The sequence below is a fragment of the Rhamphochromis longiceps genome, linkage group LG3 (genome assembly GCF_057381845.1).
Source record: "Rhamphochromis longiceps isolate RC_006_pf linkage group LG3, R_longiceps_female_GT1.1, whole genome shotgun sequence".
In the NCBI taxonomy this organism is placed as follows: domain Eukaryota; kingdom Metazoa; phylum Chordata; class Actinopteri; order Cichliformes; family Cichlidae; genus Rhamphochromis; species Rhamphochromis longiceps.
In genome coordinates, this window is record NC_140559.1 from 11,612,631 (window position 1) to 11,637,192 (window position 24,562).

General features: G+C 42.1%; 1 protein-coding gene across 2 annotated transcripts in view; it reads right to left on the reverse strand.

Moving 5' to 3' along the window:
• The window catches only part of LOC146672914 (alpha-2-macroglobulin-like), a 25,259-nt gene extending 2,558 nt beyond the window's left edge, over positions 1-22,701 (reverse strand). The window contains exons 1-29 of one of the 2 annotated variants that reach the window (XM_085401363.1): positions 22,643-22,701; positions 22,230-22,354; positions 21,970-22,150; positions 21,721-21,874; positions 19,139-19,191; positions 19,013-19,033; positions 18,298-18,463; positions 18,139-18,223; positions 17,892-18,042; positions 15,594-15,711; positions 15,391-15,500; positions 15,127-15,294; positions 14,665-14,892; positions 13,139-13,202; positions 12,899-13,044; positions 12,344-12,493; positions 11,502-11,645; positions 11,272-11,395; positions 11,027-11,174; positions 10,432-10,657; positions 10,045-10,171; positions 9,363-9,484; positions 9,226-9,277; positions 8,917-9,000; positions 6,055-6,231; positions 5,729-5,804; positions 4,360-4,516; positions 3,709-3,783; positions 35-197 (exon numbers count right to left, since the gene is read on the reverse strand). In XM_085401363.1, coding sequence (XP_085257489.1) covers positions 35-197; positions 3,709-3,783; positions 4,360-4,516; positions 5,729-5,804; positions 6,055-6,231; positions 8,917-9,000; positions 9,226-9,277; positions 9,363-9,484; positions 10,045-10,171; positions 10,432-10,657; positions 11,027-11,174; positions 11,272-11,395; positions 11,502-11,645; positions 12,344-12,493; positions 12,899-13,044; positions 13,139-13,202; positions 14,665-14,892; positions 15,127-15,294; positions 15,391-15,500; positions 15,594-15,711; positions 17,892-18,042; positions 18,139-18,223; positions 18,298-18,463; positions 19,013-19,033; positions 19,139-19,191; positions 21,721-21,874; positions 21,970-22,150; positions 22,230-22,309 — 3,550 coding nt within the window. In that variant the 5' untranslated portion in view covers positions 22,310-22,354; positions 22,643-22,701. Of the gene's footprint in view, positions 1-34; positions 198-3,708; positions 3,784-4,359; positions 4,517-5,728; positions 5,805-6,054; positions 6,232-8,916; positions 9,001-9,225; positions 9,278-9,362; positions 9,485-10,044; positions 10,172-10,431; positions 10,658-11,026; positions 11,175-11,271; positions 11,396-11,501; positions 11,646-12,343; positions 12,494-12,898; positions 13,045-13,138; positions 13,203-14,664; positions 14,893-15,126; positions 15,295-15,390; positions 15,501-15,593; positions 15,712-17,891; positions 18,043-18,138; positions 18,224-18,297; positions 18,464-19,012; positions 19,034-19,138; positions 19,192-21,720; positions 21,875-21,969; positions 22,151-22,229; positions 22,528-22,642 lie in introns of those variants that run through there. The other variant, XM_085401362.1, reaches the window with a different exon arrangement.
• Between the last annotated feature and the right edge of the window lie 1,861 nt (positions 22,702-24,562).

A 24,562-nucleotide genomic window follows, 5' to 3' on the forward strand; every position in this document is an offset into this window, starting at 1 on the left:
AGCCTGAATGATGTCCTGCTAAAGGATGGCTCACCTTCCCTCACTGCAACTGTGTCTAAGTGCTGCAGAAGGTGAGCTCGGGTCTCCACGTCTCCTGCCAGAGTGAACACATAGGCCAGCAGAGCTGTAGTGTAGGTGTTGCTCAGGTCACTGAGAGACTCCTTGAGACAAGCCAGGCTCTTGTTCATCACAGGATCCTTTAAAAGATCAAAACAAAGAACTTTAATGGACAAACAGAAACCTTCTTTCATTAAACCCAGTGTGAGAAGAATAGGAGGCAGAGTTCCTGATTCAGTCACTCAAAACATCAGCGTGATAATAGAAAACACAGCAATTAGAGGAAAGTACAGATCAAGCAAAGACTGGAGCAATCTGCTAGTAGAATTTACAATATAAAGAACATATTGAAAAAACACTGTACAGGTTGGGTGGTGATACCAGTCCTTGCTGGTGAGAGTTCAGGTATGTGGATGACACCTGGGTGAAAATCAATTCTCAGGACGTTCCACAATTCACAGATCACATTAACTCGGTGGAACGACACATCAAATTCACCAGGGAGGATATGAAAAGTGTCAGGTTAGTCTTCTTAGACTGTGAGATTTCCATCAGGGATGGAGGACATTTAAAAGCTGATGTGTACCGTAAACCTAAGCTCCAGCCGATCCAGGAGAGAAGGACAACTGCTGCCTAAGTGAAAACCTGTAGTGATCCCGTATGTGTCAGGAGTATCAGAACAGCTGAGGCACATTTTTTTCTAAACACTGTGTCTCTGTGGCTTTTAAACCCCAAAACACGCTGCGCCAAAAACTGCTCCACCCCGACACAAACAGAGTAACATAGTGTACGGTGTTAAGTTCCAGAAGGATTGCCAGGATCTATACATCGGGGAAATCGAACAACCTCTGGCTAAGAGGATGGCACAACACAGAAGAGCCACCTCGTCAGGCCAGGACTCTGCAGTCTATTCACACCTACAGGCCAGTGGACACTCTTTCAATGATGAGGATGTAACATCCTGGACAGGGAGGAACGCTGGTTTGAGTGTAGGGTCAAGGAGGCCATTTACGTGAAAAAGGAAAGACCATCTCTGAATCGAGGAGGGGGCCTAAGGGTACATCTTTTGCCATCTTACAATGCTGTGATTGCAGCCATTGCCCAACTCTCTGTGAATGGTACTGATGGCCATTGATCAGTGGTGCTTGATCGGTGGTTGTTGATCAATGGTCATGAGAATATGCATAATTACGATTAAGGAACTGACCTCCCAGCCCACTGTTCCTTCAGTGGGCTGGTTTCAGTCATTATGCAAATGTCCTGTTTATAAGATTGAAAGCTGCAGTCAGCTGAGACTGAAGAAGTCACTTGGATGAGTGACGAAACGTTTCTCCCACTGAAAACATCCAGATGAACAGAATCAACTTTTTGGGGTATATGTAATATATATATTAGATTGTATATTATATTGTTGGTTTATACACTTTTGTGTATGTATGTATATATGCATACCAGCTCGGACGTCGCCCGGATCAACTACTGGAACAAGAAGGCATTGGTGGGCAAGAGATGAAAATAGGGCGTTGTTGGAATGCTGCTATACAAGAAACCCTGGCAGAAGGGGTTACATGAATAGGATGAGGGACCTATGGAATACCCAGCACCCACACTGACAGCGAAACAACTAATAGCTCAGTGTTCCAACATTCGAAAGAAGGGTATTGCTCTCACAGCTAGAGATTGACGAGGTGCCACACAAATGCTACGGCAAGGGGGAGCCAGGACGACAGGTCAGGGGGGAGATGTCATCACCTCCACCCGAGATTTTTACCAAGCCCCAAGTGCTATAGTGCAAGAGGAAGTGACCTGAAAGATAGGATCATGGCAAAACTTGAAAACTGGATTCCCCGTAGCTGGTTACCAAGATGTGAAGATCTGCTAGATGATGTAAATGCGATACATACAGCCACGATTATCGAGACTAACAAGCTGATCTACAGTACAGCAGCAGTGATCAGAAAGATGCTTGGCTACAGGTTGAACAGCCACAAGAAGGAGACTAGAGGCTAAGATCAAGGAGGGAGGTTAGCCAACTATCGGAGCTGCAGAAAGGTGTGACAAAGTCGGTGCCCAAGAAGAAGTATAGCAAGCTGTCCATGGAAACTGCCAAACAACGACTAACAGCCTTGGCCAGCACCTTGCCATACACTAGTATGGCTCACGTCTACTGGTGGAAGAAGCTGACTGCACTCCATGAGCGTCTGGCAGCATAAATGAACCAGCTGTTAGTTGACGAGAGACACCCAGAATGGCTAACTGTAGGGCGGACAGTCCTGAAGGGATCGGTCCCATCCAACTGGCCGGACAGTCTTGAAGGGATCGGTCCCATCGGTCCCATCCAACTACTGACCAATAACCTGCCTCAGTACCACATGGAAGCTCCTGTCAGGCATCATAGTGGCTAAGATGAATAGACACATGTTCCTGTGCCCCACTCATTGGCAAGAATACCAGAGGTGCAAAACACCAGCTACTTGTAACAATCAGCCGAGACTGCCTGGATTGATTACAAGAAGGTCTATGACTTAATGCCCCACAGCTGAATCCTGGAATGCCTAGACCTGTACAAGATCAACAGGACTTTAAGAGCCTTCATCACGAACTCAATGGGAATGTGGCGTACAACACTAGAGGCCAACTTCAAGCCCATAGCAGAATCACCATCTATCAAGGAGATGCTCTGTCTCTACGGATACTGACTACGGAATGAAGCAGTTGTCAGCCACCTCCTGTACATGGATGACATCAAGCTGTATGCCAAGAGTGAACGAGACATCGATTCACTGATCCACACCACCAGGATATACAGCAACGGCATTGGAATATCGTTCGGACTGGAGAAATGTAGTCGGATGACAACAAAAAGAGGAAAGGTAGGCGGAACTTAGGGAATCTAACTAAGGCAACATTGCAGACATAGAGGACATCTACAACTACTTGGAGATCCAACAGGCAAATGGAAACCACAAAGAGGCTGCTGGGAAAGCTGCTACCACCAAGTACCTGCAGAGGGTCAGGCAAATCCTGAAGAGTCAGCTGAATGTTAGAACAGGATCCGGCCTATCAAAACTTAAGCCCTGCCCGTCATCAGGTACCCTGCTGGGATAATAAGCTGGCAAAAGGAGGAGATAGAAGCCACTGACATCAAGACAAGAAAGTTCCTAACCATGCATGGAGGGTTTCACCCCGAGTCCAGCATGCTAAATGGAAGGAAGGAGGCCAGGGACTGGTGAGTGTCAGCACCACATTCCATGATGAAACAACGAATATCCACGAGTACGAGGAAGATGGCCCCAACTGACAGCGTGCTCAGTGAATACCTTAGGCAGCAGAAACTCAAGAAAGAGGAGGAAGGCGAGGAACCATCATGGAAGGACAGGCCCCTGCACAGTATGTTACCACCGGCAGATAGAGGAAGTAGATGATACCCAGAAATCCTACCAGTGGATGGAAAAAGCTGGACTGAAATACAGCACAGAGGCACTAATCATAACAGCACAGCAACAAGCTCTGAGTACAAGATCCATAGAGGCTGGGGTCTATCACACCAGGCAAGACCCCAGGTGCAGGCTGTGTAAAGATGCTGGCTCAGCAGCACAAACTCTACTCCTTTTTTTGTTGAATACCTTGATATTCTTTGACTCTACTCACATGTTGGGATGTATTCATTTCCAAGAAGGCAGCAGTAACGTACGCACTGAGAGTCACTTCATCAGATACACCACCCTGTCAACAGAAGACATCATAGACACTTTATCATCAGTGCACCAACATTCAGGGATATGAAGTCATGAAAATGATTTTCAGCTGCATGTGGTTTTAGTATCATCAATGTCTTCATGCATGTTCAAACATCCAGCTAAAGAGATGAACAGGAAGTTGATTTTGTTCATCTGGACATTGTATTTCCAGTGAGATGGATGTTTCTTCACCTCGGGTTTCCAACCTTATAAACAGTTTGTGTAGTCATCTAGTAATCAGAAGGTTGGTGGTTTGATTCCCCGCTGCTCCAGCCTGCATGCCAAATATTTGTGGGCAAGATACTAATCCCAAGTTGGTCTCTAGTGCATACTTTGTATTTTGTATAAATATGTGTGAATGCTACATAGAAGGCAGTGCTGGTTTGAATGGAACAAGATGTATGGAAATAATTTCTTAAATAAAATAATAGAATATACTGATGTGAGCTATTACAGTATGTAGTACAGTGTTTTCCATGTATGCATGACATTATTAATAAAATTTGTTAAATCCAGACTGGAGGCTGTTTCCACAGTCTAACAGCGAAGAACTGCAGGTTACCTTCATTCCGTTGTGGAAGAGTTTCCCAGACTTTTCAAAACAGCCATTTTCTTGTTGTTTATGTTGCAGCCAGGTCTTAGACTCTTCGATCTTTCTGGGATCAATAAAGATGAAAGACTGAGCTTTGGCAAAACTTCTTACCACAAACGCAGTCAGCCTGACAGAAAGAAAACAACACTTACACGTCTTACAATGATGGAAATGTTTGGCTGTGAGGTCACATTAAGAGAAAGAAATACTGATCATTATGAAAATAAACTTGAAATTTCAAGGTTAAATTTGAAAATGTATTTTGAGACAAAAGCAGAAATGTGGATATCACAGTTATTTCAGGACAAACTGCCACGGTTGCTTTACCCTCTGAATTAGTGAAATCGTACTTCAGACTCAGTTTTAGTAACAAGGAAGGAACTGATAATAATGGATTGGATTTATATAGCGCTTTTCAAGGCACCCAAAGCGCTTTAATATACCACTATTCATTCACTCTCACATTCATACACTGGTGGAAGCAGCTACAGTTGTAGCCACAGCTGCCCTGGGGCAGACTGACAGAAGCCAGGCTGCCATATCGCGCCATCGGCCCCTCTGGCCAACACCAGTAGGCAAGTAGGGTTAAGTGTCTTGCCCAGGGACACAACGACCAGGACAGAGAGCCCAGGGATTGAACCGGCGACCTTCCGTTTACAGATGCGATTCCCAACCCCCTGAGCCACGGTCGCCCATGTCACTTGTAGCAATAAAAACAGTGTGGCAGTAAGTATAAGTACACTGAAAAGCAGAAAGTGGTGCAGAAAGCTGCATGTGGTTAGATTTGTATAAAAGGAAATGGCTGCTAATGTACAGATGCAAGGATGCCGATGGTTCCACGCTCGTGGAATAAAGAGGATCTATGCTGTATCACAAGACCACTGATTTATTTCACTACATCTACTCAAGGCATTTTATACAGGGTATAGCAATCGTTTGAAACAACAATCATTTCAACTGTTTTCTTAGATTTGAATTTGACTTTTTTCACAAAACAGTATTAAGACTTTATTATTGAAATAGTATTTAGACTTTTTCTTAAAGTAAAATAACTTTAAGCTTTAAAATTCGACTTTATTCTAATAATGATCAATAACATTTTTATGTGGCTCTAATGCTCCTTCCTACCTACTAAATTACACAGTATTAACCAAAAGGTATTGTTAATGTTGGCTTAGTCAAAGGATTAAATGGAGAATTATTTTAAGTATTAGAGGTAGACATGTTTATGTTATTAATGGGTAGTCAAACTTCAAGAAACGTCTTCTGTTTGGTGGGACATTTAAAAACCAGTGTAACCTCTCTGGTTTGTGACATGTTTGATCAGTGATGTTCTCACCAAGTGTTTCCTGGTCCTGTTCCAAATGTGGTGTAAGCACCGTCAGCACTTTTGTAGTTGAGCTGTCTTTGGTATCCTGTAACAACAGGGACACCATGATCGAGACATTGTTGCTATGGTGATGATTGGACTCCATTTGTTTATGGATCTGCATGTGTACATCAAGATTTGGGAAATTCAATGACTCTTGCTGACAGATGAGGAAAATGACGCATTTGACCAAAAGCTGTGGCTAATGTTCTGCCTCCTGTCGGCTTGTTTCTTGAACCGTGTGTGTTGAAGTGATTCAAATGATTTCCTTCTTAGAGGAAACAATAAAAACTTGCCACTGGTGAGGAAGTTAGTAGCTTTTTCCATGATGGCTGCGGTGAGCTGCTGTGTGCCTTTCAGGTAGTGGAGGATGTAGATGTTGGGGGCCAGGAGAGCCATGTTCTGCTCCCCACATCCATACGGCATCTGCAGCAATCCATCCAGGTTCTTCAGAGCCCGGCCGAGGATGTCACCTGATCAAAAACACTGATTCACTAAAACTAACAAAACTAGCGTAAAACAACTTTGTATTATTGGGCAGAGATAACCTGAATACTTCAATATGCAATTTTAAATGATGATTTCATTTGCTGAGCGAAAAAACATCCAAACTGAAAATCATAGATTGACTGTGATTAACCAAATATTTCTGGGAAGACTGAGTTTCATTTCACCAACCAGACCCAGGCCTGATTAAGGCCAGACCTGCTGGATCAAGAAATCACTCAAGTACAATCTGTTTGACAAAGGGAAGCAGGCTAAAAGACGTCCAGAAGAAACACGTCGTTGCCATGACCAAAAGAAATTCAAAAATAGGCGAGAAGTCTTGAGATCTATCAGTTTGGACAGGATTAAAAAACAATTTCTACAGCTTTGGAGCGCCAGTGCACCATGTTGGAACCCATTATCCACCAACTGAGAAAACTAGAAAAGATGTGGCTGAAATTACTCCATTAGCACATCGACGACTCACCGAAAAAGTCAAACGAATCCCAACAACACCCAGAACTGAAGGCCTTGCCTTCCTCTGTAAAGGTCAGAGTTTACGATTCAACAATACAAAGGAGACGGGGCAAAAACAGCATTCATGGACAAAACCACTGCTGACCAAGAAGAACACAAAAGCTTATCTCACATTTGCCAAAAAACATCTCCATGCTCCACAAGATATTTGGGAGAATATTTTATGGACTGAAGAGAAAACGTTTTGAGTTTTGTTGCTTAAAAGTGACGCATCATTTCATAGAAAGAACATCATACCAACTGTGTGATGCTCTGGGGCTGTGTGGCGTAGCTTTGTCTGCGGCTCAGCTGCAGGGGAGGGGTGGGGCATTGGGTTCAGGTGGTTAGTGACGGAGGAGTCTGGTTAAGGCAGCTGGTGCCCAGTGTTAAATCATGCCTTTGCTGTTTCAGTAGCTCGCCATGACCTGGAGGGAAGAACTCTCTACCAGGAGAATGTCCAGCTATCAGTTTGTGCCTTAAATCTAAAACTTGGGCATTTAACCTTCTGGGGTCAGGGTATAATTGGCCGTTTTTGACTACTTTTGATTTTACCTCTATATCTCACCTTTAAAAACTGTTTATCTTGCCTTGTTTGGTATCGTTACTTTCAGCACAACTTCAAATATCTGAAATTTCAGTTATTTTTTCACTATACCATACTATACTATACTATATTAGCACAACTGATTTAAATTCAGACAATAAATTCAAAATCCGAGTAGAAAAAAGTTATATTTTTTACTGTAAAACCCACAAACATGTTTAACAAATTATTTTCATAACTTGAAATGCAAATAGAAATTGTACATTTCTAAAAATTATGCACAAGTTTTGCAAACAACAAAGTTATATGGTACTATTTACCTAAAAATGCAGCCCAGGCCTCAGGCGTTTTTTACATAACCATTTAAATCTATTTACAGAACAATCAGTTCTGCATCAAATAAGAAGGCACACAAATGATTTGTGTTCAGTATAAGACAGAGGAGAACAGCACAGGCCTAAACCAGGTCTGACAGCAGGAGGAGCATCAGTCCAGTTTTCCATGTGGGAACAGCGTTTACACTGGACTCTGCCTTTGACGGCGTTTTTGGAGCAAATGTGACATTCAGCAGTCTCACTGACACACAATACAACACAATAACTACACAACACACTAACTACAGCCTCCAAACACGCTAAACGTCACTAATGTGTGACATATGAAAACTCTCTCTCTCTCTCTTTTGCTCGCTTTCCGTCACTACTAAAAATGCCGTTCTCCCTAAATAACCAAGCGTCACATGTTGCCATATCATTTTTTGATTGGCTGACATGGTAAACTCTAACACCAATAGGGAAGGGGTGTTTTTTATTTTTATTTTTTCACGCGCAAGCGGAGAGTGTTTGCTAGCGCTGTCTGTAGAAAACGTCGTTTTTACCGTTCTTCCTGCTGTAAACGCCGCTGTTTTGTTCAGAAAAAAACTTTATGTGTATTTTTTATCATAACTCTGGTTTTACGTGGCCCATCGACACAATTCAAGACCTGGTATATAGTCTGAAGTCCGTTACTTTCGACCAACAAAACAACCTGAAGAGCCGGTTGGGAGCTGAAAGTCCTGGCTCTTTTTAATGCGCCGAGCCGAAAGAGCCGTTTCTCCAACAAGAGAAAGAAATCCCCTCACTATCTTGTAGCTGTGTCGTCTTAAATTGGTCATGTGATTTTGACGTGTCGGCGCATACGTCGACCCCAGAGGGTTAAGATGGAAAATGATCCAGGACACCAGAAAGTGGTCGAGTCAAAATCTGGACTTAAATCCTACTGACATGATTCTGCATGACCAGAACGATTGCGCTGGAAAACCCTCTGGTGTGACTGGGCCAAAACTCAGCGTTTCAAACACACTTATGACTAAAGCTAGACTGCAGTTCTTCCTGCACAGAATGGCACAAACAGCCTTTTTGGGGTCCATTTCTTTTTCACACAAGGCCAGGAAGACGTGGGTCTATCTATAAATGAAATCATCTTTTAAAAGCTGAATACGGTTTTTACTTTTACTTGAACATGACGTCTCTTTTATTTTCTGTTGTTTTCGTAATTTGCCTTTTTAACAAAGCTTTAACCTGCCATATTTTATTTGGCTGAATCAAAATTGAGATGAAATGATGAGGTTTACCCAGGACTGATACAGAAGTGCGGGCAGATCCTTCTATCACATTCTCAGGCAGATGTATCTCTGCTTCCTCCGTCAGCGGGCTTCCTGTGTACAGACACAACAAACGTCCAATCAGGAAGTCACGACTACAACAGAGTTACTGTCCAAAGTCACCAGGTGGCCTGATCTTCAGCACATATCGTTACATTTTGTGAAAGTAAAAGATGAAAATTTGGCACATTTTATGTACACAGTGCACTCCACTGCTAACTTTGAGCATTTAGGTCATTTCTTTATTTAAACTTTGTAACTGATGGACATCACACTGACCTTTTGGACAAAGAAGCCAGTTGTATGTCTTTGTCGTCTCACTTCCCTCGGCCTGAGGAAAAGTATCTTTAAAATGAGTAACAATTTAAATTTTATGAGTAAAAATGTTTTTCTCGTCTCGTATTTATGACACTGACCTTCACTATGAGAGATTTGGTGACCACGTCGATGCGACCTCTGTCTGGTACGCTCACAACCTCATTATCACATGACACATGGGACGCTACGGCCTCAGCAGACACAGTCACATTCACAGCCCCTAAAAGCAGCAGCACAGGTCACCTTCTTCGTCTCTCCATTAAAATAAAGGTTACCGAGGTTATTTTACAGATTTTGTAGAAACTAGAAGGAAATGTGTTGGGACAAAAGGAGGCGGTTAACTGTGATCACACTAGATCTAAATCTAGATTTAATGTTGGTTCTAAATCGAAGGTAAGATCAATTACAATTGGAAATTTTACTGCATCAGGCATGAAAAACATGAGCTGAAAAAAAAAAACAGTCCAAAATGATGTCAGGGTTGCTGCTGAGTCCTGCTGGAGGCCAAAGTACTGCAAATCATAAGATCCATTTAAGATTAAGAAGAAATCATTTGCATGGCAATGCAACTGCAAACAGTCTGTTCTAATGATACTGACCAAGGGAAGCATGCATAATGAATTGAAAGGAAGGTTTCAAAATGACTTGTAATTGGCTAAGACAGCTGCATTAAGTAAAGCATGAGGATGGAGGCAGCTGCTGCCCTCAGGCTGGAGGTATAGACGTTCTGCCCCACTCCCTACAACCCCCACGTGTGGAGGACCAAAGCCTGATCCTCACCTAAGGCTGTTGGGATCATGGTCCACCTGAGGGTCTTGCGCTCGTTGGCACACAAACAGGATGTGTACAGATCACCAGAGAGAGGCGTGAGGGTGTAATCTGAGGACGGCCCAGGAGTGACAGTAACCTGTACGAGGAACACAGACATGGCTACATTTAAACCTGAGTTCAAATGTGAACACACCTACAGGTGAGCTTGCAGGTGTTGGTGAGCAGGGGCCCTTCAAGAACGGCCTGCATCCTGCATGGTTATATTGCCAAAGAAAAGATATTTTCTATTGTATTTTAATAACTATGATATAAATTTTGCTTAGAAAGTCATGTTTTCAGTATGGCTTTCCTTGGCTATGAACAGACATGTATCTAAACATTTTAATCATTGATTACCATGATGCAGCTGGTCAGGTAGTTAAAGACAGTCGCCCTCAGTTCAAAGTGCTCCCCCCGGATGATGGAGTAGGGCATGGTGAGTTCAAGGAAGAAAGGTTGGAAGACTTTCATTTCTTTACGAGGAGCCAAACCAAAACCCTGAGAGGACAAACAGAAAGCCTCCGTCTCCCAGGTGGTGATGGTGTCTGGGACAGTCAGGGACACGCCCCTTTTCCCATCGTCTCTGAAGCAGCAGATACACACAAACATATTCTGTAACACAATCAAACATGTTTTTATGTCTGTAAATTACTTGTATAACAGTGTAGTTACATCCTGCAGTGTGAATGACTTGTATATGTTGCATTGACAAAGTAAAAGAGCTCCACGGTGCTGATGACAGTGAAATAATATATCCCACCAAACTTTAAATATGACAAAACATCAGCCTGAAGCATCAAAACATGCTCAAGAAAAAACTCACAATTATTCTATTTTCATCTTTTTCATGTGTGCAAAGACACAGCAGAAAGTTCACATGGGTTTCTAAATGTGATCGTATAAACTTTTTAAAATGGAATATGCACCAGATCTCTTCACAACAGATACTTACCCAACTTCCACCAGATCCCAGATCCACGTCTCAGGGAAGAAAGAGCGAGCTGTCTCTATTGGTGCAGCTTCACGAGGAAGCTGCCCAGCAGATCCCAGAGCAGGACCAGGAGAATATCCAATACCTGGAGCTGGACCCGTACCTAGTACTGTAAGAAAAAAAGGAAAATAATTACCGGTTTTCTTTTTGGTGAATACAAAGAAAATTTGTATCACAAACACAATTCAAACAAGCAAATGATTCACCATAGTTGACACGACGACAGCCATCATGGTAGACAACATGGCCATCACGGTATACTTTTCCTTTTAACTTGACGCATGAAGGCAATCGAAAAAGCAAGTTTGTCGCCATCTTCAGTCCGACTTTCTACATATTTCAGCAGCACACAAAGATCAGCAAAAACTGGTGCAACAACAAAAACTATTGTATTTAGATTAAGTTTGACGGACTCACAGGTATACTTGTATTTTACCTGGAAAACTGCATAGGCGTCATTTTGCTCTTGACTGGGGTGCGGCAAAACATATCTTTTTGGTCTCACATTAAGGCAGTCTGTAGCATCATGAACTTCATACGGGATACCTGAGGATTTCTTGAGTGGGAGCAAGTCAAATATCTGAAAAGAAAAGTGAAGATCAGCAAAACCTCCAAACATTTTTAGTCCTATGAAGTTTTGACTGATCTATCATGATCATGGTCACATTTGGTCCACATAATTGTAAACTCTTAAATGAAGTACTGGTGTAAATATTAGAACTGATTAGGTTCAAATGAACTGCTAGATTATCTAAGAAGGGTTCTTAAAAAATAAATAAATAAAAATGATGAAGTCAGCAGTAAGCCTCCACAGATATGAGGTGTTGTAGTTGAGGGATCTTACAGAAGTTGTACAATTTCTCTATAAACTGTTCGTTCTTAGTGACTTATATGGCTACAGTAAGTGTTCTCCATTTGAAGCTGTCTCTGTAGCTCCTTTAACTCACCAAGTCTCACTTTTCCCAGGTTTTTCTGTATGTATAACATTAACAAATACTCGTGTATTTGAGCAGTTTTGAGCAGTTTAAAGTTAAAGTCTTCTCAATAAAGTAGACACTGACTGGCAGGTGATGCATTTACCTGACTGTCATCACAGACACATGCATATGTAACCTTGTATTTTTTATACCAGTTTGCTTTAAGACAAACTCAGCATTTGACTGTTTAAAACAGTTCAATGTACGACTGCCCAGACGTGAGCTGCTGGTAACTCACGACACTACGGGCTCTGGAAATAAGGGATGTGTCCACCTCACTGGTGTTAATATCAGCAGTTACCTTATCTGCATCCAGAGTCTTCCCAGGCTCCTTGATGAGAACGCTCTTGTCGATGGCGCTCACACCACACAGAGAACGTGGCAGGGCCGTCACCTGCATGTTGGTCTCTTCACCTGGGACGGCTGAAGACGGTGAAAACTCCACTGACACCTGACACACACAAAACACCCGTAGAAGTTTAGTGACTGTGATGAGTCCCCACTCACTGCTGGCTAAATGAGCTGCTTCACTGTGGTGAGTGACAAATCATGAGTCCCATGTGATGGCTGTAGCCCACGTTGGACACTGTATGAACACTGTGTCAGTGTTAGATAGGTAGGACTTGCATCATCATTGAAAAAGTGCTTGTATAAATGGGAGTGAGCGGGTCATGAGGTCATATAAAGAAGCAATTTGAATCCTTAGGTAGAGTAGAAACAGCTGTGCAACAACCAGTCCATTTACTGATGCTAGAAATCCTCAGGTGATTCAGCCACCTGGAGATGACTTTGATTTGAACGACATGGCATGACTGCAGACACCAAACACACAGCACACCTCTAGAATTACACTCACCTTGTTGCTGAAGCATTTGTCAGTAGAGAAGTCAGCACTGTGGGCAATTACATCCTCACTTGGCAGGACGGCATAAGCCACAACCTGGAACTCTGGAGCCATCTCAGGAGACACTCTGACTTTAAAGGACACCTGGCCCTCATTCACTGAAACACAGGTCCAAACATGCATCCACAGATCAACAAAACAGACCAACGCCAATGCTTGGCTGTGGCATTTGTGGAAATATGGAAATTTTACCCGATCTATCTTGCACTTGAACCCGTGTTTGTCCTTGCATGGTGACTGCTCCTCTGGACAACACCTGGAAGACAGAAATCATTTAAAAACAAGAATGAACTAGCACTGATATCTGTGGACATCACTACCAGTGAAAGGTTTTGACACCTTAATTCAATGTGTTTGAATTAAAAGGTTAAGAGACATCCAGATTCAAGGGAAGCAAATTTGGATGTCATCAGCATAACAATGAAAGGGAATGTTGTATTTCCTAAATATAGGAATAAAAATAAAAAAGGCAGCGTGTATGAGGAGAACAGAGCTGGACCCCAAACAGAGCCCTGTGGCACACCACAACACACAGGGGCAGAGGAAGAGGGGCATTGCCCAATAGCAACAGAACATGAGTTCTCTGACAGGTATGATTTAAACCATGATAAAACTGAGCCTTTAAGACCAACAACGTGCTTGAGTCACGTGCTTGAGTCTCCATAAGAGAATGTTGTGATCAACTGTGTCAAAGGCAGCAGTCAGATCTAAAAGGACTAAAACAACAGAACAACCTGAGTCTACAGTTATAAGAAGATCATTAAAAACTCGTAAAAGTGCAGTCTCAGGACAAGATTTAAAACCAGACTGGAATGCTTCACAAATGCCACAAACATCTAAAAAGGTCGGACGTTGCTTGAGAACAACTTTTGCCAAAATTGCGGACATAAAAGAGAGTTTAGAAACTGGCCTGAAGTTAGAAAGAACATTAGGATCAAGACTTTTCTTCTTAATGATGCCTCTGATGTCTTTTTTGTTGTGAGATTTGAAGATTCGTGTGCTGAGGTGTTTTTTCTGTTCTCAAACCGATCTCCCTTTAAGGGCTTAGTCTCTGTGGGTGTTTTTTCTCCTCGTCTTTCCTCGTGCATTGGGTATTTCCACTGTTCTACCTCTTCTGACCTGTCGTCCCCATGTCATGTTTGTGCAATGTATGTATGGCTGGAAGGGTAAGATGGCGCTGGAGTGCTGGCAGCCTTTAACCCAATTTCCTTCTGGATCAATAAAGGTCATCAGTCAATCAGTCAAAAGTGCAGGGGACACAGGAAAAGCACAATAACTATAATGAGGGCTAAAATACAAACAACTTTAACTGAGAGCAGAACCCAGATGACTAAAACTAAGAAGGCCTAAGAATTTAAATACTTAGCAGAGAGAGAAAACTAAGGATATCATGAACAAAGGACCAAACACTGAGGCTAATTACTAAGCTGACAGAAAATGATGAGGGACAAAGCACAGGGACCAGACCTGAAGTCTGTGGAACCAGCTTCCACTTTGGATTCAGGAGACAGACGCCCTCCCTAGTTTTCCTTTTTGCTAAAGCATATAGTTTGGGCTGGATCAGTATTTATGCTGAAATAGATTGAAGCTGCTGGATTCTCATGATGGACTGAAAGTTTCTTCTTCAATCATGATGGGCATTACAACAGTACTTTTTTAGCAAATACACAAAAAGTCTGGTCATGTTCAACTTTATAGTAAACCCAGAGATAACTCACCAGATAAATGACATCCACAGACCCCGGAGACTCTCCCACTATAGTGTAGTTTACTGATACGTCTTCTTCTGCGTCACAGGACACTGCTTTATCCTTCTTCTGTACCTCTAGAGAGCTGATTGTTTTAATATCGGGAGAAGACGGCTGGGACATGGATAATGTGTGAAATCCCCTGTCATAGTATGCAGTTCTATATCCTGGGTAGCCCACTGTTGGTGTCAGGCTTGCCTAGTTGGGGATAGGAAACAAAAATTTAAAAACTTGATCTACAAATAACATTGGACAACGAGACTTTATAAGCAAGGCAAAGGTGGAGGAAGATGAGTCATAAACTGTTTCAGGATTGCAGCTTCCTACTGTGGGAGGTATTTGGACATTTGCAGCCTATCACAAACCAATTGTGGCTTCAGGCTGCTGTCATGGCTGCATTAAATTACACATTGTTTCCGGGTGTCAGCTCACATGGAGTTGGATATCCTGGTCAAAGTTATCAGTGCTGAAAGAAAATGAGGCCACACCGTTGCTGTCAGTTGTCAGATTTTGTAGTGAGCGTGTTTGCCACATTCGTCCCGTGAACAGGTAGACCGGTGCGTCACAAACTGGTGTATTATTGTGGTACACTGCTCTGACCTGTTGAAGAACACAATGCTCTATCAGTGGAAAATACAAACAATTTAAATGTGCTTTGTACGACAAACTGAGCTGAAAACAACATGTTAGGCTTACTTTTCCTTCCACATTAGATCCCCGTTCCCAAACCTTGGGCACGTTAATAAAAGACACTTTTCCAAGGACGTAAGAAATAGTGACTCTCTTCTCTTGAGGGAGTGAAACACCTGAATGTAAAAACTTTCATGTTACAATCCTGTGAATGCCTTTTTGGTTAAATACACATCGATGTGTCATTTTAAAGGAATAACACAACTTGCCTGTTCCCTCTTCTTCCACTTTGGCCCTGATATCCAGAAAATCATGAAGCACCTTTTGGTCCATTTTAGTAAAAATTGACATGTTGAAGGAAAAAGTTGCACAGCCAGTCTTGTCTGCCTGGAAAGAACAATAAAGAAAGAAAATCACTGATACAAGAATAAACCAAAATTAGAATCAAATCTCATTCACAGTCGAATCTATAAAATATATTAAATGTTCAAACTATGATATTTTATAGAGTCATGAAAAACGTGAGCTCATTTAGAATTTGATGAATTCTACGTGCATGAAAGCTGGTGCAACAACGGGACCAGAGGAGAACGCTCTACACGGTGGGCCATTTATATGGATACACTGTAATAACATGGGAATGGTTGGTGATATTAAAGTCCTGTTTGTGGCACATTAATATATGTGAGGGGGCAAACTCCTCAAGATGGGTGGTGACCACGGTGGCATTTAGAAGTCGGCCATCTTGGATAGTCAAAGGAGCTTGCAAAGATCTTGGACACAACTTTTGTTTTTTCATTAGGGAGAGGGCCATGTGACACATGAAACTTATTGGTAATGTCACAAGAACAACAATGGTGTGCTTGGTTTCAACGTAACTTTATACATAAAAACATTTATTTATAAAATAATAGAATATAATTTTATATTTATATTTCAATATCACAATAATCTTCCAATTTAGAACTACAAGTTAAAAAAGAACTAACATAAATAAAATACACTTCCGCTAAATACTTCTCATTTATTTTCCCAAACCACACGGAGCTGCACTATAAGGACTAAAGAGCCGCACGCGGCCCCGGAGCCACAGGTTGCCGACCCCTGCTCTAGATCATGTTTACTCAAACATCAAACATGCATATAGAGATATACCCCTCCCCAACCTCCACCAGCCCGACCACACCTTTTGGTTCCTTGGTGTCCTCATCTCTGCTGACATCTCCTGGACAGAGCGAGACTTTAGAGTGTAGTCAAGGCAGCACAGCCCTCTCCCATCCCTGATGGACATTTATTCCTCCCACTGCTTCAGCAGAGCAGCAAACATCACCAAGGACAGCTCCCACCCTGGTTTCAACATGTTTAGCCTGTTTCCCTCAGGGAAGTTCTACAGGTGCATCAGCACAAAGACCCACAGACTTAAATATTGTTTTCCTCTCAAAGGCCTGCAGTCAGTTCTCTCCTAGCCCTCTTGAGTTTCTGTGCATCACCAGACCTGAAGACGGCATCCCTGACTTTCAGCAGGGAATGGATTTCTGCATTCAGCCAGGGCTTCTGGTTTGGATACCACATCACAGACTTGGTGGTGGTAACATCCTCCACACACTTACTAATGTAGCTGAGGACAGCCAATCTATACTCCTCTAAATCCAGCTTCCCCTTATACACAGCAGCATCCCTGAAGACCAGTCTGTGCATTTAAAGCAGTGCTGCAGTGCAGAGTCACCGTCGTGGCGCCACACAGTGATGGTTTTCTGTGTGGGTTTGGAGCGTCCTAGTTCAGAATACAGTTACTTTGTTGAAATAAATGGATTACACGGCGGTGTTTCCTGTTTCATATATATTAGACTCGACTGTACACTGTGTTCGTGTTTTCCTCTGAAACAATAAGTCCCGTTGGAGCAGCCTTTCAACGCCTCTCTCTGTCTCTCGCTAGCAGAGTTGACCCACACAACAAAGCAAAGCTAGTTTTCGGCTACAAGCCGACACGGAACCAATGTATCAGCCAGAGGTCCCTTTGCTACGGTTCGGAGCCGCGGACCTGTTTTATATACGCGCGGAATAGTTTTCTATACGAGATCACTGCAAAAAGTGCAGCTTTACCTAATGTCCACCTACTGTTACTCATTTATATTAAGATTTAAACATCTAGTTGGTGTTGATATGGAGAGTAACCTTCAGTAATCACACAGCAATAGTTCATTCATGTAGTTGTAAAAAGCATGATAATATATTAAGTAATCCAAAGTATTCAGAATACGTTACTCTCATTGAGTAACGTAACGGAATATGTTACAAAATACATTTCGGGCATGTAATCTGTAGTTGAATACATTTTAAAAGTAACCTTCCCAACACTGGGCACATTGTTAAGCAGCCTGTAGCTAAAACACATCCTTTATTCCCATTTTGTTCTTTGAATCTAAAACAAATGCCAACAGTAAAGTGAACACACGGCGCCAGTTCAGCTGGGTAGAGCAGGCAACCCGTTTGCTGTAATGCTAATGCAGGGGCCTAAATGTACCCAAAGTATCAGGGAAAAAAGAGAAATGAAGCCATAACTGTACCTGCTTTGTCTCTGTGTGGCAGGGCGCACTTATCTGCAATAGGGCCAAATCATCCTCACTGTGCACCAATATACCAAAACCTCTATACAAATTAGTAGGTCTGCACACATTGACTGTAACACGTCCTGGTACAGGCTGTCCATACGTGTACCTGTTTTAAGAAAAATAAGTAAACATTATGAGTCATTTGCTCTCCAAACTCCAGATTTTACAACACATAATTTGTCCTGAAAGAACTTTTCCTTACTTTGCACACACTTTAGCTTCAATGTCTTCCTGCCCAATACTCACTTCTTCAGATATATTTACTGTCACATCAAATTTGGGTAAAACTGGGGGAAATATGAATGTCAGCATTTGCACTCCATTACAACAAAGAATTTAAGAATAAATAAGACTGACTTACCATATTTCTCCACTTTGAAGTTGTGAGATATTTTCCTCTCACCCACTGACACAATGATCTGGTACGGTCCCTCAGGGGCCTCAGCGTCCAAGGAGTAAGAAAGCTGCAGTATTCTGCTATTGGATGTTTCATTTAGCCACTGTCCAATCCTGTTACTGTGAGGATCCTGTTAAATCAAGTGACAGTGACAGCTACTACACAGGTGTAAGTACAGTACCAACTAGATTCTTTATTTTCCTTTTCAACAACATTAGAGCTAAAACGGGACAATATAAATTTAGGGGGACATAAAGATGTCCTGTCTTCATCTGTAGCCAGCTTTGTCCTCTTCTAGATGTGAAGCACTTGTTTATAAATGTTTAAAAACTAAGTGATATAAAGAAACCTAAGCTGTAATGACAGGGAAGCTGTGGCTGTGTTTGTGGAGTAATTAAATCAAAATTATTAATTTGATTTAATCACTGTCATTTTATTTTCACATGTGGGGCATCAAGTGACAGAACAGACCCCTGCACGGTGTGTATTACATACATGCAACCCACTTTGTCCAGTTTTTAAAGCTTGCACTGTCAGTAACTTGGAGTAATACTGCAGAAGCAGTGTGTATGCAAACAGTGAGCAGGGAACCTTCAAGTCTGTCTGACTGCATGTGTTCAGTGTTGTGTTGATGCATTTGCAAGAGAAGGAAAAGCCTTTTCTAGAGGCGCCCTCTGACCTGAAGTTCAATGACATCATACTGAAAGAAAAAGGAAGAAAGACAGGTGGAGTTAAGAAACTGTTGTGTAAATCACTGCATCCAAATTGCAAACAGCATTATTAATAATACTGTTCAAAAACTCACCAGCTGATTGGCAGGTCGCATTTTATTATCCATCGCAACGACTCTGAAATTCACTTTGAGAAGAATTGAGAGGTTACCTCTGTTTCTCTCTTTGTACTTTAAAACAAAGTCACTGCAACTTATCAAACATGGATCTGATTGGTTACCCTGCACAGCAAGCCTAGACAGATCTCAGATAATGGACTGACATGTATGAGACATATGTATAGAATTTATTGAAATTGAACTGATATTGCTAATTTATATTTTAATTAATGACACATTTAATTTATTATTTAATTATGTATTTAATACATTTTGGCACCCGAGGCCCTCCATATTCTTCCCTCACGATTTTTTTTCTTTCTGCTTTCTGCAGAAAGCAGATCCTGCTGAGCACCGCTCCTACATCGGTGGGGGAGAGAGTCATAGGTTGGTGGTCTGGCGTCATGTCTGCTTTGGTTGTGGTTGTGGGGTTCCCTCGCTCAAAACGAGCATAAAAGTTGTTGAGCTCGTTGAGGAAGGAGACATCAGAGGATGCGGGGGAGGGTTTGGTGGTCCTGTAGTCTGTAATGGTCTGGAGTCCTTGCCACATGCGTCGGGGGTTGGAGTTGGAGAAGTGTTCTTCTACCTTCTTTTTGTAATGGTGTTTGGCTTTTTTGATGCCCTTCTATAGATTAGCCCTGGCTGTGCTGTAGGCGTGTGCATCTCCTGACCTAAAGGCGGTGTTGCGGGCCTTCAGGAGGAGACGACCATCCCGGTTCATCCAAGGCTTCTGGTTGGGGTACATGGTGATCCGTTTCTGGGTGGTGACACTGTCTGTGGTTTCGGAGATGTAATCCAGTACAGATGAGGCGTACTGGTCCAGGTCTGTGTGGGTGAACATATTCCAGTCTGTGTTTTTAAATCTGTCCTGGAGCACTGCCTCTGTCCCCTCTGGCCACACTTTAATTGTCCTCACAGCAGGTTTCACACGTTGGATGAGTGGTGAATACCTAGGTGTGAGGAACAGGGAGAGATGGTCCGATTGTCCAATGTGGGGGAGGGGTGTGGCTTTGTAGGCTCCAGCCAGGTTGGAATACACATGGTCTAAAGTCTTGTCTCCTCTGGTGTGGCAGGAGACATGTTGGTGGAATCTGGGGAGGACTGTCTTTAAGTTGGTGTGGTTGAAGTCGCCAGCAACAATAAAAGCAGCCTCGGGGTGTTTATTCTGGTGTTTGTTAATGGCTGCAGAAAGTTTCCGCCTACAGGGAGGAGGTGGATCGTCTGGCTGAGTGGTGCGACACAAACAACCTGCTGCTTAACACCGAGAAGACCAAGGAGCTCATCGTGGACTACAGGAGGAATGCTGACCCACATCCACCCATCCACATTAAGGGGACGGCTGTGGAGCGTGTGAGCTGTCTTTTGCAATGTGAAGTTCTTCCTTAGTGTGAGCTCAAATATGAAACTTGTGGGATTTTTTTTCCTTTTGTTGTTTTTTAAAATACCATATTTTTCGGACGATAAGGCGCACTGACGATGAACTTGTCTGAAACGGGTCTGTTTTTATACATAAGGCGTACTGGAATATAGGGCGCATTAAACGCCTTATAATTTATGCTATGTAACTTTGCACTGTCCACTTTCTGCTGTAACCAAACAAATTTCTGACGTGTGGGACTAATAAAGGTTATCTTATCTTATAATAATGACTAACCTGGTATTGTGGATGGATTATCTCATTTGTTCTCCTGACTGAAGTTTGGTCCATTTAAAGCATCTTTCCGTGTGATTGCATTCGTCAAAAACCATCGGGAACGTTTATCGAATGGAAAAAATTTAGCGTTCATCCTCCAGCTTCACTGTGTTTATGTTATGCTAACATAACTGTGTCGCTAGCGATCACGTAGCACATCATTATATACCAGCTAGCCCAACTTCGGTAATGTTTGAAGTGATAGCAGAGCTTTATGTTTTATTTCTATCCAGAAATCTCTCAGTCACAACATGCTATATTAGGTAGCTAGCAAAACCAGTGAGCTAACTTCCTGCTAACTTCTAACTCTGTTAAATTTAATAAATTCTGTTTGCATGGATGCCTGGATGTTAAACCTAATTGTTACACCTGGTAAAGCAGCAAGGCTGATCATTTTATTAAAGAGGAAAGAATTTAGACAGTTTTTAACTCTCAGTGATGCTGCAGTGTTCGTTTGACTTTAGGACTTGAACATACGGCGTTTAGGACCCAGGCTTCTGACTCTTCTAGCCGTAATGCTCTGACAATCCATCAAGCTGTGCGGCTTCATACCTTACAAAAGGCGGATCGATTTTTGAGAAAAAGAAAGGATTTTAAGTGCGCATTATAGTCTGGAAAATGCGGTAGTTATGTTCAAAGATGGAGTCGGATTTCAAACTTCGAATAAACATCTCGATCGACCGTATTGATATCTTGAAAAAATTTTGCTCTATGAAGCAAACATTTCACATCAATCACTGTATGTGTGTCCAAATTTTGGACCACAAAACTTGTTACACAAATTGGAGATGGTGGAGCAGCTGGCTCATGATGTTGGAATTTGAATGAACTACATGTCTTATATAACATAACAGCACATTGTTACCTTTTTGTCCAGGGAGGTAGATGGGTTTGTCTGTTTGGATGAATGTGACGGGATCAGACGCTCGGATCATCACTTTTCTGACTTGTTTGGAGTAAAATGTGTCTCCTCGTACCTCCACCTGAAAATGTTGCACCTCCTTTTGTACCAAAGGAGCCTGAGACAGTGGGATATTTAGATGGTCATTAAAGCCTATAATGCTTACGATAACAACTAACACACACTTTGTGTGTGAAAGTGCTGGTTGCCAACCTCAAACTGAACACAGGTTTGAAAGGCCTCATTTGACGTATGCGTGAATAATGTTGTGTTCTTCTCTCGGGACATCAAAGTGACAGTCATGACCAGAGTCCCACTGGGCTGTCGGAGAGTTGCACAGAATTTGGCCTCAGCTCCAGCTTCAATAACTGCAGGAATGGCCACCAGGTACTGGCTGCATACAGCATCACACATACAGCAGTTACTGCAGTGAACAACTCACACAGACAAAAACACGCTGAAGACAAACTCACGGTTCAGCCACCGCTTGATCCACATGCATCCAGCTCAGGAGGACACACAGAGTGCAGCTCAGGATCCAGAGACGGTCCATGACTGGTTGTGATCGTTCTCAGTGTCAGCTTCGGCTAAATATCGGCTGATCGTCCCCACCCACATAACAGCCACGTGTTTGAAACGCACTCATGTACTCTGATCTCCACAAAGTCTATCACTTACACATTTATAAAATCCCATTCCTGCTTTCAGCACTGAACACTAAACTATAGACAACAGTAAAGCTTGTTGTTCAGTGTAAAACATTACAGTAACATACAGTGCTCCGAGGTGATGTTTCTAAATCAGCTCAGAGTTTAATTCGGCTGTTACAAAAAGTTATTTCTGTTTCGAATGTGCCTGTTTTACTTAATAATGTGCATTTTCTTACCGTCAGTGCTGGGATATCCCACTGTAGTGTGTAACTACTGATATTCTCTAAAATCACTGGGCGTTACAGTAAGTGTAGCCACCAACAGTGTCCTTTACCCAGCGTGGGATGTCTGACTGCCATGTTTTTGACCTTGTTTCTCGGGAAAGACTAAACAAACGTTTGTGTAGTGATAACAGGCTCAAACACAACGGATGGATTCATCAGTGATGTCACAGACTGCTATATTTGCTTAAAAGACAAAAATCACAATGTTTCTGTAAGAATTCAAAATGAAACATGTTAAACAGCTTTTGTTGCACTTTAGTAAACAACACAGATCAAACTGCTGAAATAACAGCAGTGACAGTCACACTGCTGAGTGTGGAGGGATTTCTGGTCTGGTTTTTAAACTGTAACATTGCTGAGAATGAGTCATTATGTCTGACCCTCTGGACCCAGCAGTATTACCCCATGTTATTCTATTTGTCTTCTTTGATTTGCCTTTACGGGAAAAGGGGTTTTGTTTGTTCTGTCTTACTAATGTGCTGCAGTGGGGCATGTTTAAACACACATACAGATGTGTTCATCCTTATGAACAAATCCAGAAAATAACAGAAAAAAACAGTTAACAGCACTGAACCTATGAAGGACTGAAGTCTACTGATATACTGAATATCTGCTGCTGTTATGATATTATTAGATATTATTAGATATTTATTATGATACATGTATTTATGGTATGAGCTCACTCATGGTTAATGTGCTGAAACATGTGGCCAAGGACTAGACAGCATGCTCATTTAAATCGTGACAAACGTCATAAAGTTGGATTGTCTCCCATTTTAACAGCTCAACAATTTTCTCTTATAAATTTGACTACAGTAAAGGAATTCTGCAGTAAAGTCCGTTATCCCAAATGAAGTTAAATACTTTCATGAAATCAATTTCAAAACATTTGGACCATATACACTTACAATACATAGCTTTTTATCACGTATAGATAGTTTAATGATTAAGAATCTGCCCCCTGGATCTATAACTGTATCGAGTACTGTGAAATTAATATTTTTATGGATTAAAATTGCTGCTCCTCTTTGTGTAGAATTATAACAAGCTGAGAACACATTAGGAAACTCAGGTGTTTTAAGATCATTCGAACCTCTAAGAGGTCTGTGGGTCTCTTGTAAAAGGACAACATCTGCCTGTAGTTTTTTGAGTTGGTTAAATATTTTTAACCTCTTTTCTCTGGAGCCAGCTCCATTTACATTCCATGTACCAAACCTTAGTGCACCCATAGTTGTCTGTGTATAACTAGGGGTGTACACTTTGTGTGTCGCTTAGACAGGTGGAGAGAATACATCACTTGTTCATAAATAAAGAGAAGGAGAGAGAAAAAAATGTGTGTGCATATTTACTAATATGAGTACGCTTGGCTTAAGTGTGTGTATCCTATATGACTGTGTGCGCTGTCTGACTGATGTAAATGTGCTGCCGTTGAGCGCATGACTGTGCGTGATCGTGCCAAAATATGTGTCAAAATAAAGGATGTTGTTTGTGGATGAGTGTCGAAGCAGGTGATCGAGGCAGTGAAAGAAATAAAGAAAGAAACCAAGGACAGGGGTGAGCAGCATAAAAACAAGAGGGGAAAAGAGAGAAAAAAAACCCCAAAAACCCCCGGAAACATTCCAATCAAACCACTGACGGAGAGTGACGGTGTTAATTCTGCTATCATATCACACTTAAGATGCGACTTGATACTGGTAAGTTAGACAGATGTTAATGCAAGTTAGTGTGAGTGGATAGGGAAAGGGTGTAGCTGATTCCTATGTGGTGTGAGGTTAATACAGCCACGGAGTGATGTTGGGGTCGCGGTGGAGCTGTCCATCCACGTACAGCCGGTCCACAGCGATGACAGCGAGGGAGCCCTTCTGGATGAAG